The 13,172-nt window shown below is 46.7% G+C and overlaps 1 protein-coding gene across 1 annotated transcript in view; it reads left to right on the plus strand.

Moving 5' to 3' along the window:
- The window catches only part of SCAI (suppressor of cancer cell invasion), a 38,537-nt gene extending 25,606 nt beyond the window's left edge, over positions 1–12,931 (plus strand). Inside the window, exons 13-18 of the mRNA XM_041483868.1 lie at positions 306–405; positions 868–949; positions 5,305–5,377; positions 5,909–6,082; positions 6,164–6,264; positions 7,323–12,931. Of these exons, the coding sequence (XP_041339802.1) occupies positions 306–405; positions 868–949; positions 5,305–5,377; positions 5,909–6,082; positions 6,164–6,264; positions 7,323–7,472 (680 nt within the window). The 3' untranslated portion in view covers positions 7,473–12,931. The remainder of the gene's footprint in view (positions 1–305; positions 406–867; positions 950–5,304; positions 5,378–5,908; positions 6,083–6,163; positions 6,265–7,322) is intronic.
- Positions 12,932–13,172: the final 241 nt, after the last annotated feature.

The raw sequence follows: 13,172 nt of genomic DNA on the forward strand, positions 1-13,172 counted from the left end.
AACAAGAGCCAATATTGGGGTAATTTACATTAATTTGTGGGTTAATAGTGAATAATTAAATTAGAAGTTATGAAGTCGCATTCCTTGCTTCTATTTGATAGATGCTAAAATTTCCAAAAAGACATAAAAAGGAATATGCAGTTAGTGAAGTCTCCACATTCCTCTCCCCTCCTTACACCTGCAGTAGCTCAGATTCCCTTAGTTTTCTGGGATTTGTTGTTGCTTCCTCCCTGTCATGTAATCACTAAGTGTCTAGCAGGGGTGAGTTGCCCCTGCTGATTTCAGCCTCCTTTTCCCCCGTGAAGGTCCCTATGATTTCGGGGGTGTGCTGACCAACAGTAACCGCGACATCATCAACGGCGACGCCCTCCACAAGCGCAACCAGTCCTACAAGGAGATGCACTGGTGAGTGTGTGGTGCAACCTGCAAATTCTCAAGAGCTTGTCTTCGATAGGGAAAAATGCATCAATGCCTCTGGAGTTCAGGCTCCTCAGTGCAGGACATCATAATGGGGGTTGGCTTGAATGCTCAGAAATGAATGGGCAGCTTTAAACGGTCATTTAAACACTTCATCCTTACTTAGGTAAGTTAGTGTAAGTTCTTAATTACTGGCAAACTTCAGATCAGTGGTGGATGACTTCTCAAGAAGTTAAAGATCTCCTGAAATAATAAGAAGTCCCACAGCCCATATTATAGACAAATATGGACAATAGTGCAGCTGCTCTCTGAGGATGAATCTGGGACTGCAGCATGGGAAGTCTGTCTGCTTTTTATCTGGCTGTGGGTAACTGTGTGGCTGAGACCCTTGTGCAGTGTCAGAGCTGTGCAGCAGCTGTGGTGCTCTGAGGGGTCCCTTTCTCTTTGCAGCCTTCACCCTGGAGATCTGTACCCTTTCACCAGAAAGCCCCTGTTCATCATCGTGGATTCTTCCAACAGCGTTGCCTACAAGGTAAGGCCCTTGGAGGCAGTTCCTCCTGTGGTAGGATACAGTGCCAACCCCTAGTTAGCTTACACTTTTAACAGGCTATTTTTTAAACAGTTTGTATTCAGTCTTTCTTTTCTTTTGAGGTTGTGCATGCTAGTCAGGATCTGACCCTATGAATAGGAACAAGAAGGAGAAGCACATGAACAGCCGCTCATTGGAAAGTAATAAATCCTCCTGGAGGGAAAAAAGGTTCAAGATTTCCAAGGTCTCTGGTGGGAGGTTTACTTTTGTTTTATACCAAAGACAAATCTCGGTGTGTGTGCATGGGGGAGGGAGATAACTAATGTGCTTTTCTTTTTTCCAGTCATCCAACATTCAGTTGCTTTTAAGCAAGAGAAAGGAGTCAAAGCATTGAGCCTGATCTTAAAAAACACGGGGTGTCTGTGTCTGAAAAGTGTCTGAACCAAGGAAGTAACAAGCCTCAAATTAGCATCCAGTGTTACTGTAGAGTGGTGTTTGCTTGGACACTGAGCCTCCTTCCTAGGGTGCTCTGGACTTACAGTAGAATTGCTCCATGCCAAATCACCCCTGGGAATCTGCAGTTCGGGTAATGCAGAAGCAGGCATTGCACTCGTGGTGGCCAGCTGAATCTGGAGAGCATTACACATGTATTTCATTCATGAATGGGGTAACAAGAATGTGCTATATCTGGGGAAAGTGCCACTTCTTCTGTGTTCCTTTTTATAGCTCCATTATGTGCAGTGAGGGAAGGGAGCATCCACAGCTGCGTTTCGGAGGAGGAACAGGGACGTCTAGTGGCCAGAGGAGCTGGTGCCTTGTTCAGTGTCCACAGGCTGTGCTGTTTGTGTTGAAGGCATGCGTTGGCCAAGGAGAGCTACTAAATCAGTGGTCAGTGTGAGTCAGGGTAGTTCTGTATTGAGCCAGGGAGCTCCTGCCTGACAGCCAGATAATGATCTGGCCTCTCTGTTGGTTTGTTGTAGCATAATGTATCTCAGAGGACTTTTTAAACACCACTTTATTTAAATTCACTGCACTCGTTTCAGAACAAATCTGCTTTTTTCTTGAATTCCCTTCCCCATTTAAATGGAGGGAAACACAATGAGAGTGATTTACTTGTCTTTCTGAGAAAGTGAGCATTTGGAAGGGATTTATTTCCCTGTGCTCTTTCCTGACATTCATTCCAGTATAACATGAGGGGGATTGTTTGGTTTGTTTTTTCAGGGGAAAAAGGTATGGCTTGTGTTAGGTTTTTGGTTTGGTTTTGGTTTCTGTACTGCCTTCCTCTTTAATAGAATTGTTAAAATAGGAGCTCTGTAAGAGAGTAAAGGATTCTCTGGACAGATTGGGGTTCTGTGTAAAGCTCAGAGCAAAGGACCTGTTCGAGGTAGATGTAGATTTGTAGGTCTTGTGAGAATAATGTCAAGTGTTTACAGTAGAATTTGCTTTTTGTATTGCATTTAAATTTGATAATTAAGTTTTCTTTATGTTTTGTGGGTACACAGTAAGCAACTCTGTACCCTCCATTGATTTTCTTTTCCTTGTTCTGCAGCGAGCTGACAGGGGTGTAAAGCCCACCAGTCTGTTCAGCACAGCTGGTGGAGAGCATCCAGCTCTGTCTGTGTGAAGGAGCACAGAAATGTGAGCTTTGGAAGAAATTCAGGACAGGATTATAGAAGTGGCTGCTAGGAGCACTGACCCAGATCAGAACAGTGTGGGCAAAACTGTGAGGAACCTAAAAAGAAATAGGTCCAGCATTTCAGAAGTGACATTCACCTTCCCCATCTCTTGCGACTGAACATGGGCAGGCGTGTGAGGGGACTGGTTTAGGTGTCTGGTGTTGTTTTCCAGGGAAGGTTCATGGCAGAGCTCTCAAGGTCAGTGTTTCCAGCCCTGGTACACTCCTGCCTGTGGTTGTGCTGGGGTCCTTGTCCCCAGAGTGCCCTGACAGAGCTGTCCTGTGACTGTCCCCCCTGGGCTGGGAGGTGTCTGGGGCCTCCAGTGCTGAGCAGGAACAAAGAGCAGCCATGTGAGGAGTTTAAGTCAATACTGACTTTCTTCCCTGTGGCTGCTCTGATCCTTCCTGATAGGACAGGAGCTCTCCTGACATTTAAATGTCACTGCCAGCAGTACTGGCAGGAACAGCAAATGCTCACACATCCTCTCCTGCAGCCCGTCCCTGCTCTCCTGCACGCATCCCCGTCCTCTCCCTCTCTCCGGAGGACTTAAATGGTGATGACTGAAAGTACGTCCTGCCAGGAAGTGACTTGCCAGTTTGTCAAATCAGCAGCACTTGAACAGCTTCCTCCCCTGTATATTTAGCTGAAAGTGGAAGATAACTGCAAATCGAGCATATCTGCTGAAAGCCGTGATTTTTTTTTTTAACACTTCCATTTAAATATAGCTGTCTGTGTGTTCTTGAAGGTTACCACTGCATATGTGGATGAAATAATATTTTAAAATCAATATCTTGCTGTAGCTGTGGTTGTCTAGGATCATGGTAAAATGCAAAGTCTTAAAACCAAATCAAACCAAGCCAAAGCCTCAGCCAGTGGGAATGCAAGGCCTTTGTCAGTGATGTGATATAAATACTCAGCTTAGCAAAGCTTAAATGTGAAGTGACTTGTTTTGGAGACGATGGGCAGTTCTTTCTTGGAAGGAGATGTACATGACATGCATTGTAAAAATCAGCAATACTTCTGTTGGAAACTACTGAAGTCAACAAACAGTCAAATTTGAAACAAAATGGAGTTTATTCTTTTTGGAGTTGTCCATCCATTGAAGGGTAAAGCATTCCATATCCAGACCTCCTGTCAACATCTGGATTGCAGGGCAGGTTCTCCTGGCTTAAGCTCTGCTGGAGTCCAGGGTGCTCTCAGCCAGTGCCTGACCCACAGGTGAGCCAGGGGTGCTCCTGGCTGTGGGGCTGCAGGGCTGTTCTCTCTGCTGGCCTGGCTGCTCTGGTCTGTCACTGAATGATGCACAGGGGAATTAATGAAACGTGTCAGTCTGCTCATGGTACTGAGAATACAAATGACTGCAGAAGGTAAAACCTTGCCAGTGTGTGTACAGTTCAAACCAGCAGCGTCTGGGGTGGCTCCTGGAGGCTGAAATGTTTCTTTCACCAATTCCTGGGCTGACTTGTTGTTACTGTCTGCAAGGGAGTTGTCTCTGTTTCTTCCTTAGAGACTAAACCTTAGTATCCAGCATTATCAGTTTTCCTTGGACTCCTAAGGAACTAGAAGAGTTTCTAGCACTCCTCAGCACTCTGTCAGAGATAGGAAATGTTTTATTTTGATTAGACTAATTTCTGTCTCTAGTATTTAGCAGATTTAGATCAAATTAATTCTTTAAAACTAATATAACTGAAATATACTGCCTGGAAGGGAAAGTTCATTTGAATTATGCAGATGCCAAAAGGAATTACAAAATTAACTTTTTGAGGATTCTTCATAAGGAAATACTTGTGGTGTTGTATGTCTTACACTTGTAAACTGCAGTTTTAAGAATCTGATCTGCAGATGTGTGTGTGGCACTCGTATGCTCTGGAGGTGGGGTTTGAGTCTGTGCTCTGAAAGGATGCAGGCACAAACACATTTTCTATAGCTTTGAAAGCCTTCAGTTTAAGAAAGCTGCTCTGGTGACAGCTAATGAGGTTGTGTGCACGATTTTTGGCTTTTTTCCTTTTGTGATAATTGTTTACCACCAGACAGATACACAGTAGGAGTGTTGTTAAGTAAATATTGGTGAAAGTGGACAGTGGTGGTGTTTCAGGTTCTAGAGAAACTCTTGTGCAGTTGGAAATTCAGAGCATTTAAGGTGCTGGTGAAAGGGGCATGAAATGAGTTGTAAAATGAGAGTTCAGTACAGCAGATGTTGAGGTTGTGACATACTTGCTTTAAAGGAAACTTACTTTAAAACTTTTCTCTGGGCCCTCCTATTTCATCAGACATGGCTCTTCCTGCTAGAAAGAAAAGGGGAAAAGAAATGGTTTTGCCTGAGCAGTTCAGTTGGTGTTGAGGGAAGATGCTAAACCCAATTGCTTTCACTTTTACTGCAGAACATGATTTTTTTATTTTCAAGTAATGTGTTACTACTGAAAGCCATATTTCCATGAAATTAGTGCCTGCCATCAGTAGCAATGGAATGAGAGAACTGTAATTAATTTAAAATGTAGTTGGTTATATTCCTTCTGTGCTGTGATCTCTGAGTAAGTGAACTTGTCAGGCTCATTGCCAATGCTGAGCTGTGTGAGGGGCATTAGTGTCTTCTGTCATTAATATGATTTGTACCCTTGACTTGCTGAATATTCAAGGCAAGCAAAGTGACCATCAATACTTCAAAATTCTTATCTGTTACAGAATTTCACAAACTTATTTGGACAGCCATTGGTGTGCTTGCTTTCTCCAACAGCATATCCAAAAGCATTACAAGGTATGTGCAGTATTGCATTTCCCAACAAGCTGCAGTTGCATCCTGTGTCTGTCCCAAACAGAACGTGGATTCCTCAGGAAGAGGCAGCTTTCCACTACTGTGTAACCCCTAAATCAGGTTACCAGTCCCTGAAGTAGTGTGATAAAGTTTAGCTAGTGTATGTGGTAAATAATTTGTTCCAATGCTGGTGGCATTTCTACAGATGGCTCCAACGAGGGCTGGGAGCAAGGCTCTCCTGCACGGAGACTGAGGCTTGGGTGATGGTGGCTGTTATAACTCTGGGCAGCATTATTGCTCCCAGAGAGGGAGCAGAGTCACTTTAGGTGTCTTGGTGCTAATGCATGTCTCCAGCAAGCCTTTATTGCCAGTCATTGATCAGGTCTGCACGAGAGAAGGTGTCACTAACACACAGGAGTAGCTCCTCTGTGACGGAATTTAGCGGGTGAGCGACTTCGTTGTGTGGCAGGGACAGCATTTCTGTGTCACATGCCAAATGTATCCCTTTGTCTGTTGATTTATTTTTCCTTTTAGATCAGTCTCAGCGGGGTAGCCTCTTCACACTCTTTCTGAACAATCCGTTAATGGCATTCCTGTTTGTCTCTGGATTATCAAGCATGCGCCGAGGATTGTGGGAGAAGTGTCAGGATTACCTCAGAAAAATCAACCGGGACATTGCCCAGCTGCTGACCCACTCCCGATCCATAGGTACGGCCTGGCCAGGCCCAGCCCAGCCTTCCAGGGGGGTTTGAGCCTTTCTAAACTGGGCTTTCTTTGCCTTCTGTACAGATCAGTCCTTTCTTCAGTTTTTTGGGGATGAATTTCTTCGCTTGCTTCTCACAAGATTTATCTTCTGTTCGGCTACCATGAGGATGCACAAAATCTTCCGGGTATGCAGGGATGTCTGTGCCTTTGTGGGAACTCCAGGCCAGGGAGTAGAGCTGCCCTGGTCAGCTGGGAGGGCCCAGGGTGACCTCAGAAAGGGGACTGATGCTCACATGCTGTTCCTGCAGCCTGCACTGAGGCTGTGCCTTTGTGTCTCTCCAAAGGCTCGGAGCCTTTGGCTTGCAGGAGCCTCATCCTGCACGTAACACAGCAGGCACACTCCAGTTCAATTATGTCACTCTGGACAGCCTTGTCTGCTAGAAAAATTCCTCTTTATAACTTAAGATTGTTATTTCTACACAACCAAAAAGGTATGGAACAAGAATATAGGGAGGAGTGGGTCATTATTTCTGGAATGTGTTCTTGTGAATGGGTTTTGAAAGGTCCTTGAAGTGTAAATGAATACACTAAATAGGAAGATGGTATTTTTGCCTCCCTGTTGGTTAAAGCTGTGCCAGCAGAGAAGTCTGCTCTGGATCTACACCATTTTATGTGAGTGTTGGCATATAAACTGCCTGCTCCATTTTAAATACTGCAGGGAAAAATGGGACTGGAGCATTGAAAGGTGCAGTACTCAGTTGTGGAACTGCAGATGTCCAGCAGCTCTGCAAGCCTAAGTCAGCTACCTGGGCTGCTCTGATACCAGGGAAAAGAAGTAGGTCTGCCAGTGGGGAGAGATTTGCCCCCAGTGTGTTAGATATTTGCTCTAGGATGAGATGAATCTCCCACTGGAGATGCTTACATGTCTGTAATTTCAAGAAATGAACTCCAGCCTAGTAGGTAAGTACAGGTGAATATTTTTTGTCTCTTTTAGTGGTTTCATTTTTTTTTTCCTGCAAAACCTCAGTGAACATACCAATAACTGTCTGATATGAACAGGCATTTGTATTGCCACTGTGACCATCTATGAATCAATAGAAAGAGAAAACTGAAAATTCTAGAATGTTTTCTGTCTCTGTGCCCTACTGAATAGATTAGGGTGAAATTGGCCTTTTGCAGTCTTCTTCCTAGAGGGTGTGAAAGAAATGAGTGTCTGATTCTCTTTGTTTTCACTGTCATCTAGCAGGAGACTCGAAATTATCCCGAATCTTATCCTCAGCTGCCAAGAGATGAAACGGTGGAGAACCCTCACCTCCAAAAGCACATTTTGGAGCTGGCTTCCATACTGGATGTTAGGAATGTTTTCCTGGAAAACACACTCGATGACTATTAAAAGAAACTGTCTTACTGCAAAGGGGATTCCCTGGCCACAGATTTTGAATGGTGCAGTTTTATAATGTGAAAATCATAAAAGGAAGTACTTGATTTTATTTTTAAATTTAGGACCATTATTTTAAAAAGTAATAATAAACAGCTGTTAATTGAGCTGTTCCATTCTGTATGGGGTCAATTTTATAAGCAGAAGTTTTCATGTCTTTTAAATGTTAAAGTAAAGAATCACTAGAGGTTTATTTCTGGTCTTGTGGCTGTCAACCACATTTCCAACAGCTGATCCTAAGCATAGAAGTATTATTGGTTACCTTTAGCCCACATTTGTGGAAATCCTTTATTTTTATACAATTTTAAGAAATTGGAAAGAAAAAAATCAACAGAAAAAAACCCAATATTTTATCCCCAAAGAGTTTGGATTTGAAATGGTAAAGATGGAACCACACAGTGCAAACCAACAATAGCAATAACACAGATTCCTTCATAACAAATATATTTTTTCAGTCTTAGGCAAGTGAGGAGACAAAACTGTGGGCAATTAATTTGCATTTGGAGCAGCGATTTGAAGTGAATTTGTAAAGATACTTAATGCTCCCTGTAAGTTTGATGCAGCAGTTTTCTGTGTGAGCTGTGCACTGCTGGCCAAGGGCCTGGTTGGGCAGGTGGTCAGTAGTGAGCAAACTGCAAACCCTGGAGGTCAGCCCCCACCTCTCACTGTCAGTGGGGCGTCCTGCCACAGCAGGAGAGGGCCTTCTTCAGTTTGAGGTACTTTTAGGAATTGCAGCATTTCCAGCAGGTGTTGCCCCTCCTGTCTGTGTGTGGATGGAATGTGTGGCTCCCACAGCATGGCCAGTCCCTGCAGAGCTGAGAGGATGTCCTGTGCAGTGCTGTACCAGCCCCTCCTGTCCCTCGTGTGTCTGCTGTGCCACGGCCCCGTGCCCCGGAGAGGTGCTGCTGTTCCCTTGAGGGTGAAGCCAAGTGGGAGCTGCCAGAGCCCCCTGGATGTTTTGCATGTGCCCCCAGGCTCAGCCCTGCCCTGGAGCCAGGAGCAGGAGGGGCTGTAACTTGGCAGCACCATCGGCTCCCCAGCCCGAGAGCTGGACGTGGGTGGGTGTCTGCAGGAGCACAGGGGTCTTTGGGGGGGGCTGGCTGCAGAAGGCTCTTGTGGCTCATTTGGGACTGCACTGCCTGCCCTGCAGAGCTCCAGGAGCTCTGGCAGCTCCTGGCAGTGCAGGGTGAGCAAGGACGAGGGAATGGAAATACTTTAAACTATTGAATGGAAAAGCCAATTATCACTGTTCAATGGGCTGCTAGAAAAGAAGTGAGAGGACAAGTCCAGTCAGTGCTTTTTGTTTAACCCCAGCCATGCCTCTGTGCTTAGGTGCAAACAGTGCAGAACTTGGTGGCAATCCTGGGTGCAGAGCATCTCCCAGGGTGTGATGTGGTCAGCCAGAACAGCCTGGTGGATCCATTCTGCTGAGGGAGCACAGTGTGGAGCAGCAGGAGCGGCTGCAGCGTAGCTGGGGAGTTTGCATGAAGGTTCTTTGTAGCTGGGCTGAAGCTTGCACCATCCATTCTTTATTTCCCAAGTGTACAAAATCCTGTGAATGCTTGTGTTTGTCCTAAGCTGGTACATTGAGACCCGCCCTTGGTGCTGCTCTTTGGACTCTGGCAGGACTTCCTTTCCCAGGCTCTGGAGTCTGTTCTGACGAGTGTGTGTTCGTGTGTGCATGTGTGTGCTCGGCGTTTGTGTGTGTATGTACAGCACACATACATCTACTGGCTGGTGTAAATTGTAAATATGTATATGTGTACAGGTACTTGTATATGTATTAAAAAGAATGAACCACTACGATGTCTATATACAAAATTTATATATACACACATACGCCATGTTGGGTGGATTCCACAAGGTGCTGCAGATCATTTGTGCTTGTACTAAAGGTTATGGCTCTTCTGCCTCTGTAATTTGCTCTTTCCAGGGACTTACCCTTGGACCTTGAAGTAATTGATGACTGATTCCAGGTACAGGAGCCCTTAGTTAGCCAGGGGAATGGGTACCCCTGTATGTACTACAGTGATAAGATCCATGTATTCACTGTGAAGCTGATCCCAGCCTTTCTGCCTGGTAGAAGATCCCCAGTTGCTAAAACGTGGGGTTGTATGTGGAGGCTAAAGATGCAGGAAGCCTTTAATGCAGCAGCAAGTGAGAGGCAGGTTATCTGTTGCCCTGCCTGCTGTTCCTCTACCAGCAGCGTTCAGCTTGCATGGAAAAAGGGAATTGAGTTTTCCCCAGCTCACTGCCTTCCAACCAAATGCTTTTGCTTTGCTTTAGCTTTTGCTTTGATGAAGCTATTCCTTTTTTGGTTCCATCTCTGTGGAAAAGAAAAGAGTATGCTGTTTCCAAGCATAGGAACGATGATGATGATGATGATGATTTCACTCGTGTGGGCTGGTGAACCTCTGGGACATTGCTTGTGAACTGACTGGGAAAACCTTGGTGGTCCTCACCTTTGTTTAGCCAGGCTGAAGTGGAGAGTCCTTGCTTGTGACCTGAGAGGCTTCTACCATTGGCAGCCCTTCGAGGAAGTTCTGTTTGCTTTTTGCCAAGGTAGATCTCGTCAGAGAAGAATGCACTTTTTAAAAGAAGAAGCTGGAATGTAGGAGGAGAATATAGGCCTTAAAAATTAGTTCAGAAGTTGAACTTAGCAGCAATGACTGTCCAAGTCAAAAATTAATTCTTGAGGTTCCTAATTCTCCTCTTACCCGCTGATCTTTGTTAGAAGGTCCAGTGCTGGGACGTTCAAAGATAAAGATTTCACTCCTGTTGTGAGGAAGTGTGGAATTGTACTGTGGAAGCAGAGGGCTCATACCCTCTGTCTGCTCTAGCTGTAGCTAGGACGAGTGTCTGCTCTTGGATTTTGAGCCAGCCCCTTCTTTCCCACCCAAAGAACTGCATTCAGTATGAAAATGTTGATATTTTCCCCTCCAAGTAAAAGCTTGTCTTGTTTGAACTAAGTCATTCTAAACTTGTGCTACTGTGTGCTCTGTGCTATGGTCGTAGGTACCTCTCGGTGTATGCTTGTGTGTACTGAAGAAAATCTGGTTTCTGTATCTCGCAGTCCTCAGTGTGGAAGCGAAGCAAAGACTGAACCATTTTTAAGTGAGAAGAGAACAAATCCTTTTCTTCTCAGGCCTGATGCCTTCCCTCTTGTCTCGCTCTCCCTTTATCCATGTATCTTTATTGCTTGTATTAGCGGAGAAGACTTGCCAGCAGCAGGCAATGCCAAATTAAAGGGGTAAATTCTGCATGTAAAACATTGAGAGGACAAGGTGAACTGGACCAGCTGTGTCCTTACAGGACTGCTCCTGCCTGGCTCCCTACTCCCTGCATGTGGTGTGCTCAGATGAATCCTGCTCCCACAGTAGGTTTGTGCTCCTGCTCAGATTGGCTTTGGAACATCTCGCCAAAGTTACTGCTGTTGCCTTTTTTTCCCCTTTGACTTCTCAAAATAACAGTGATAGGGCAGTGCAGGGTTATGAGTCTTTAATGCTCTGGTTTTTAATTCCTCATGGGATGTGATGTGTCATTTTGCTTTGTGCACCAGCTAAATGGAGCACTAACTTCCATGAGCTGCGCAAACAGGACTTCCTCCCTGGAGTGCTTTCTTGAGAAGTTTCAGAACCTTTCTTTGAGTAGTTCATCAAAATAATGTCTGTCAAGTCATGACTGACTAAACCCCTCAAGACTGTTCCCCAGGGAGATGTGCAGAGATGTCTTTAAGGATCACAGGAAATAGATGGGGGCAACAGGAAATGTGGCTTCAATTAATCATCCTCAGAAGCTACAGTCTGAGTAGCTCTGGTCAGGCTTGTCCCCCAAGGATGGGATGGAAGTGCTGTTCCATAGCCCACCCCTGGCACGAGTTAGGAAGCACCTCCCCTGCCTCACTGCCTCCCGTGTCCTGTAACCATGCTGTGCTGCAAGTCTGCTCTTCCCAAAGCTAAAACTCTTGGAATCTGTCTGAACAACCGTTTTGTCTTGAGGTTTCTTTTGTAAAAGCTTCACCTGTGTTCGATTCCTCAGTAACTGTCCGAGTGCAGCTCAGCGGTGCAGAGCGGCCGAGCCCCGCTCAGTCCTGTGCTGCTGGGAGCTGGTCTGGTGCCTGTGCCTGCTCCTGGGGCTGAGGGAGCTCTGCAGGCAGGAACACTTACATGAACAAGGGGAAAAAAATTGATACAGAGAGCTGAAAAGTGCTCTGTGCGCCTCGTCAGGTCAGACTGGACAGAGCAGCCGGGGCAGAGCTCTGCAGAGCAGATGCACACTCCTGTATTTGTAACCTTGGACTTGTACAGCAATACTGTTCTGTGACCAAATGTATTCAGGTGCTTTGAAGATCAATAGAGATCTGCTCACTACAGCAGAGGACACACGTAACTGCTTCAGATTTAGGAGTGACGGCCACTTTTTGTTTTCCTGCCTAAACCATTGCCAAGACTGAGGAGAGTGAGTTCAGGATTTCTGGATCTGACGGTTTTTGGGGTTAAGGACTGTCTCTGAATTCTGCCCAGAGGCACGCATAGGTGTTTTGTTCCTGGTTTGATTCCCGCTGGGAGCAGACCCCAGCACTTGCTGGCCTGCAGGAGCCCCAGAGCAGAACAGATCCCAGCAGCCAGAATAAACCCTGCTGGGAGGATCTGCCCCCTTGACTTCACAGATCGCTTTTGGCACGTGTTGATTACCGTTCTGCCATTGAACCGGTTTGTTGGGAGCAGGATTCTGCCTCATGCAGGCTGAAAAGCACAAGTTGCTTCTGCCCTGGGCCAGGCCCAGCGAGAAGGATGAGGGGAGCGCAGGTGGGAGCGTTCTGGGAATGCAGAGGGACCGTGCCTCGGGCAGCCCAGCTGCGGAGGTACAGGGAGCGTTTTGCCTCTCTGAGAATCAAATTATTTATTACCAAAAGTAATTTTATAGTGAATTGGTTTAAAGTTATTTTACAGCTGTGTGCCTGTATATCGTATTTTGGTAAAAACGGATATTTTCCTTAAAATATATAGAGATATATAAATAAACTTTTTTTGGAGCAAATGGACTTTTTTGCAAGGGATCTGTAATCGCCAAAGCAGTGTGATGCCAGAAGCGACTCTGCCGTTGTTCGGGGAGGGAAGGAGCGTGTTTGTGTTCCTGCTGGACACTGCGGGGAGCAGCACAGCCGCGACGGACCGGGGCGCTGCCGCCGTCCCGGTGCCACCGACCAGCGCCCGCCCCGCGTCCTGCTCGTCGCCGCCTTTCCAGCCTTTCCAGAGACTTTGGAGCAGATTTCCGTTCGCTTTTGTCCCCGCCGCGCCGGGGCCGCTCCCGCCCGGTGCTCGCGGTTGTGCCGTGTCCGAGCCGTTCGCTGTCCCTGTCCCGGCCGCCGCCTCGGCCCCGCCGGCGGACTGTGCTGTCAATAAACTGTGGAAAACGCTCGTACCGAGGCGCCTGCTCCGCTCCGGGCTGGGGCTGCGGGAGGGAGCAGCGCGGGGAGCGGGGCTGAGGGACGAGCCGGGCCGGGAGAGGAGCGGGAGGAGCGGGGCTGAGGGACGAGCCGGGCCGGGAGAGGAGCGGGAGGGCCGAGGGCGGAGCTCGGCCGGAAGGCGGAGCTGTCTGAGGGCGGAGCGAGGCCGGGGACGGAGCGGCGCTGAGGGAGGAGCTCGGTCGGAG

The sequence above is a fragment of the Pyrgilauda ruficollis genome, unplaced genomic scaffold, assembly GCF_017590135.1.
Source record: "Pyrgilauda ruficollis isolate IOZ18807 unplaced genomic scaffold, ASM1759013v1 scaffold62, whole genome shotgun sequence".
NCBI classification, from domain to species: domain Eukaryota; kingdom Metazoa; phylum Chordata; class Aves; order Passeriformes; family Passeridae; genus Pyrgilauda; species Pyrgilauda ruficollis.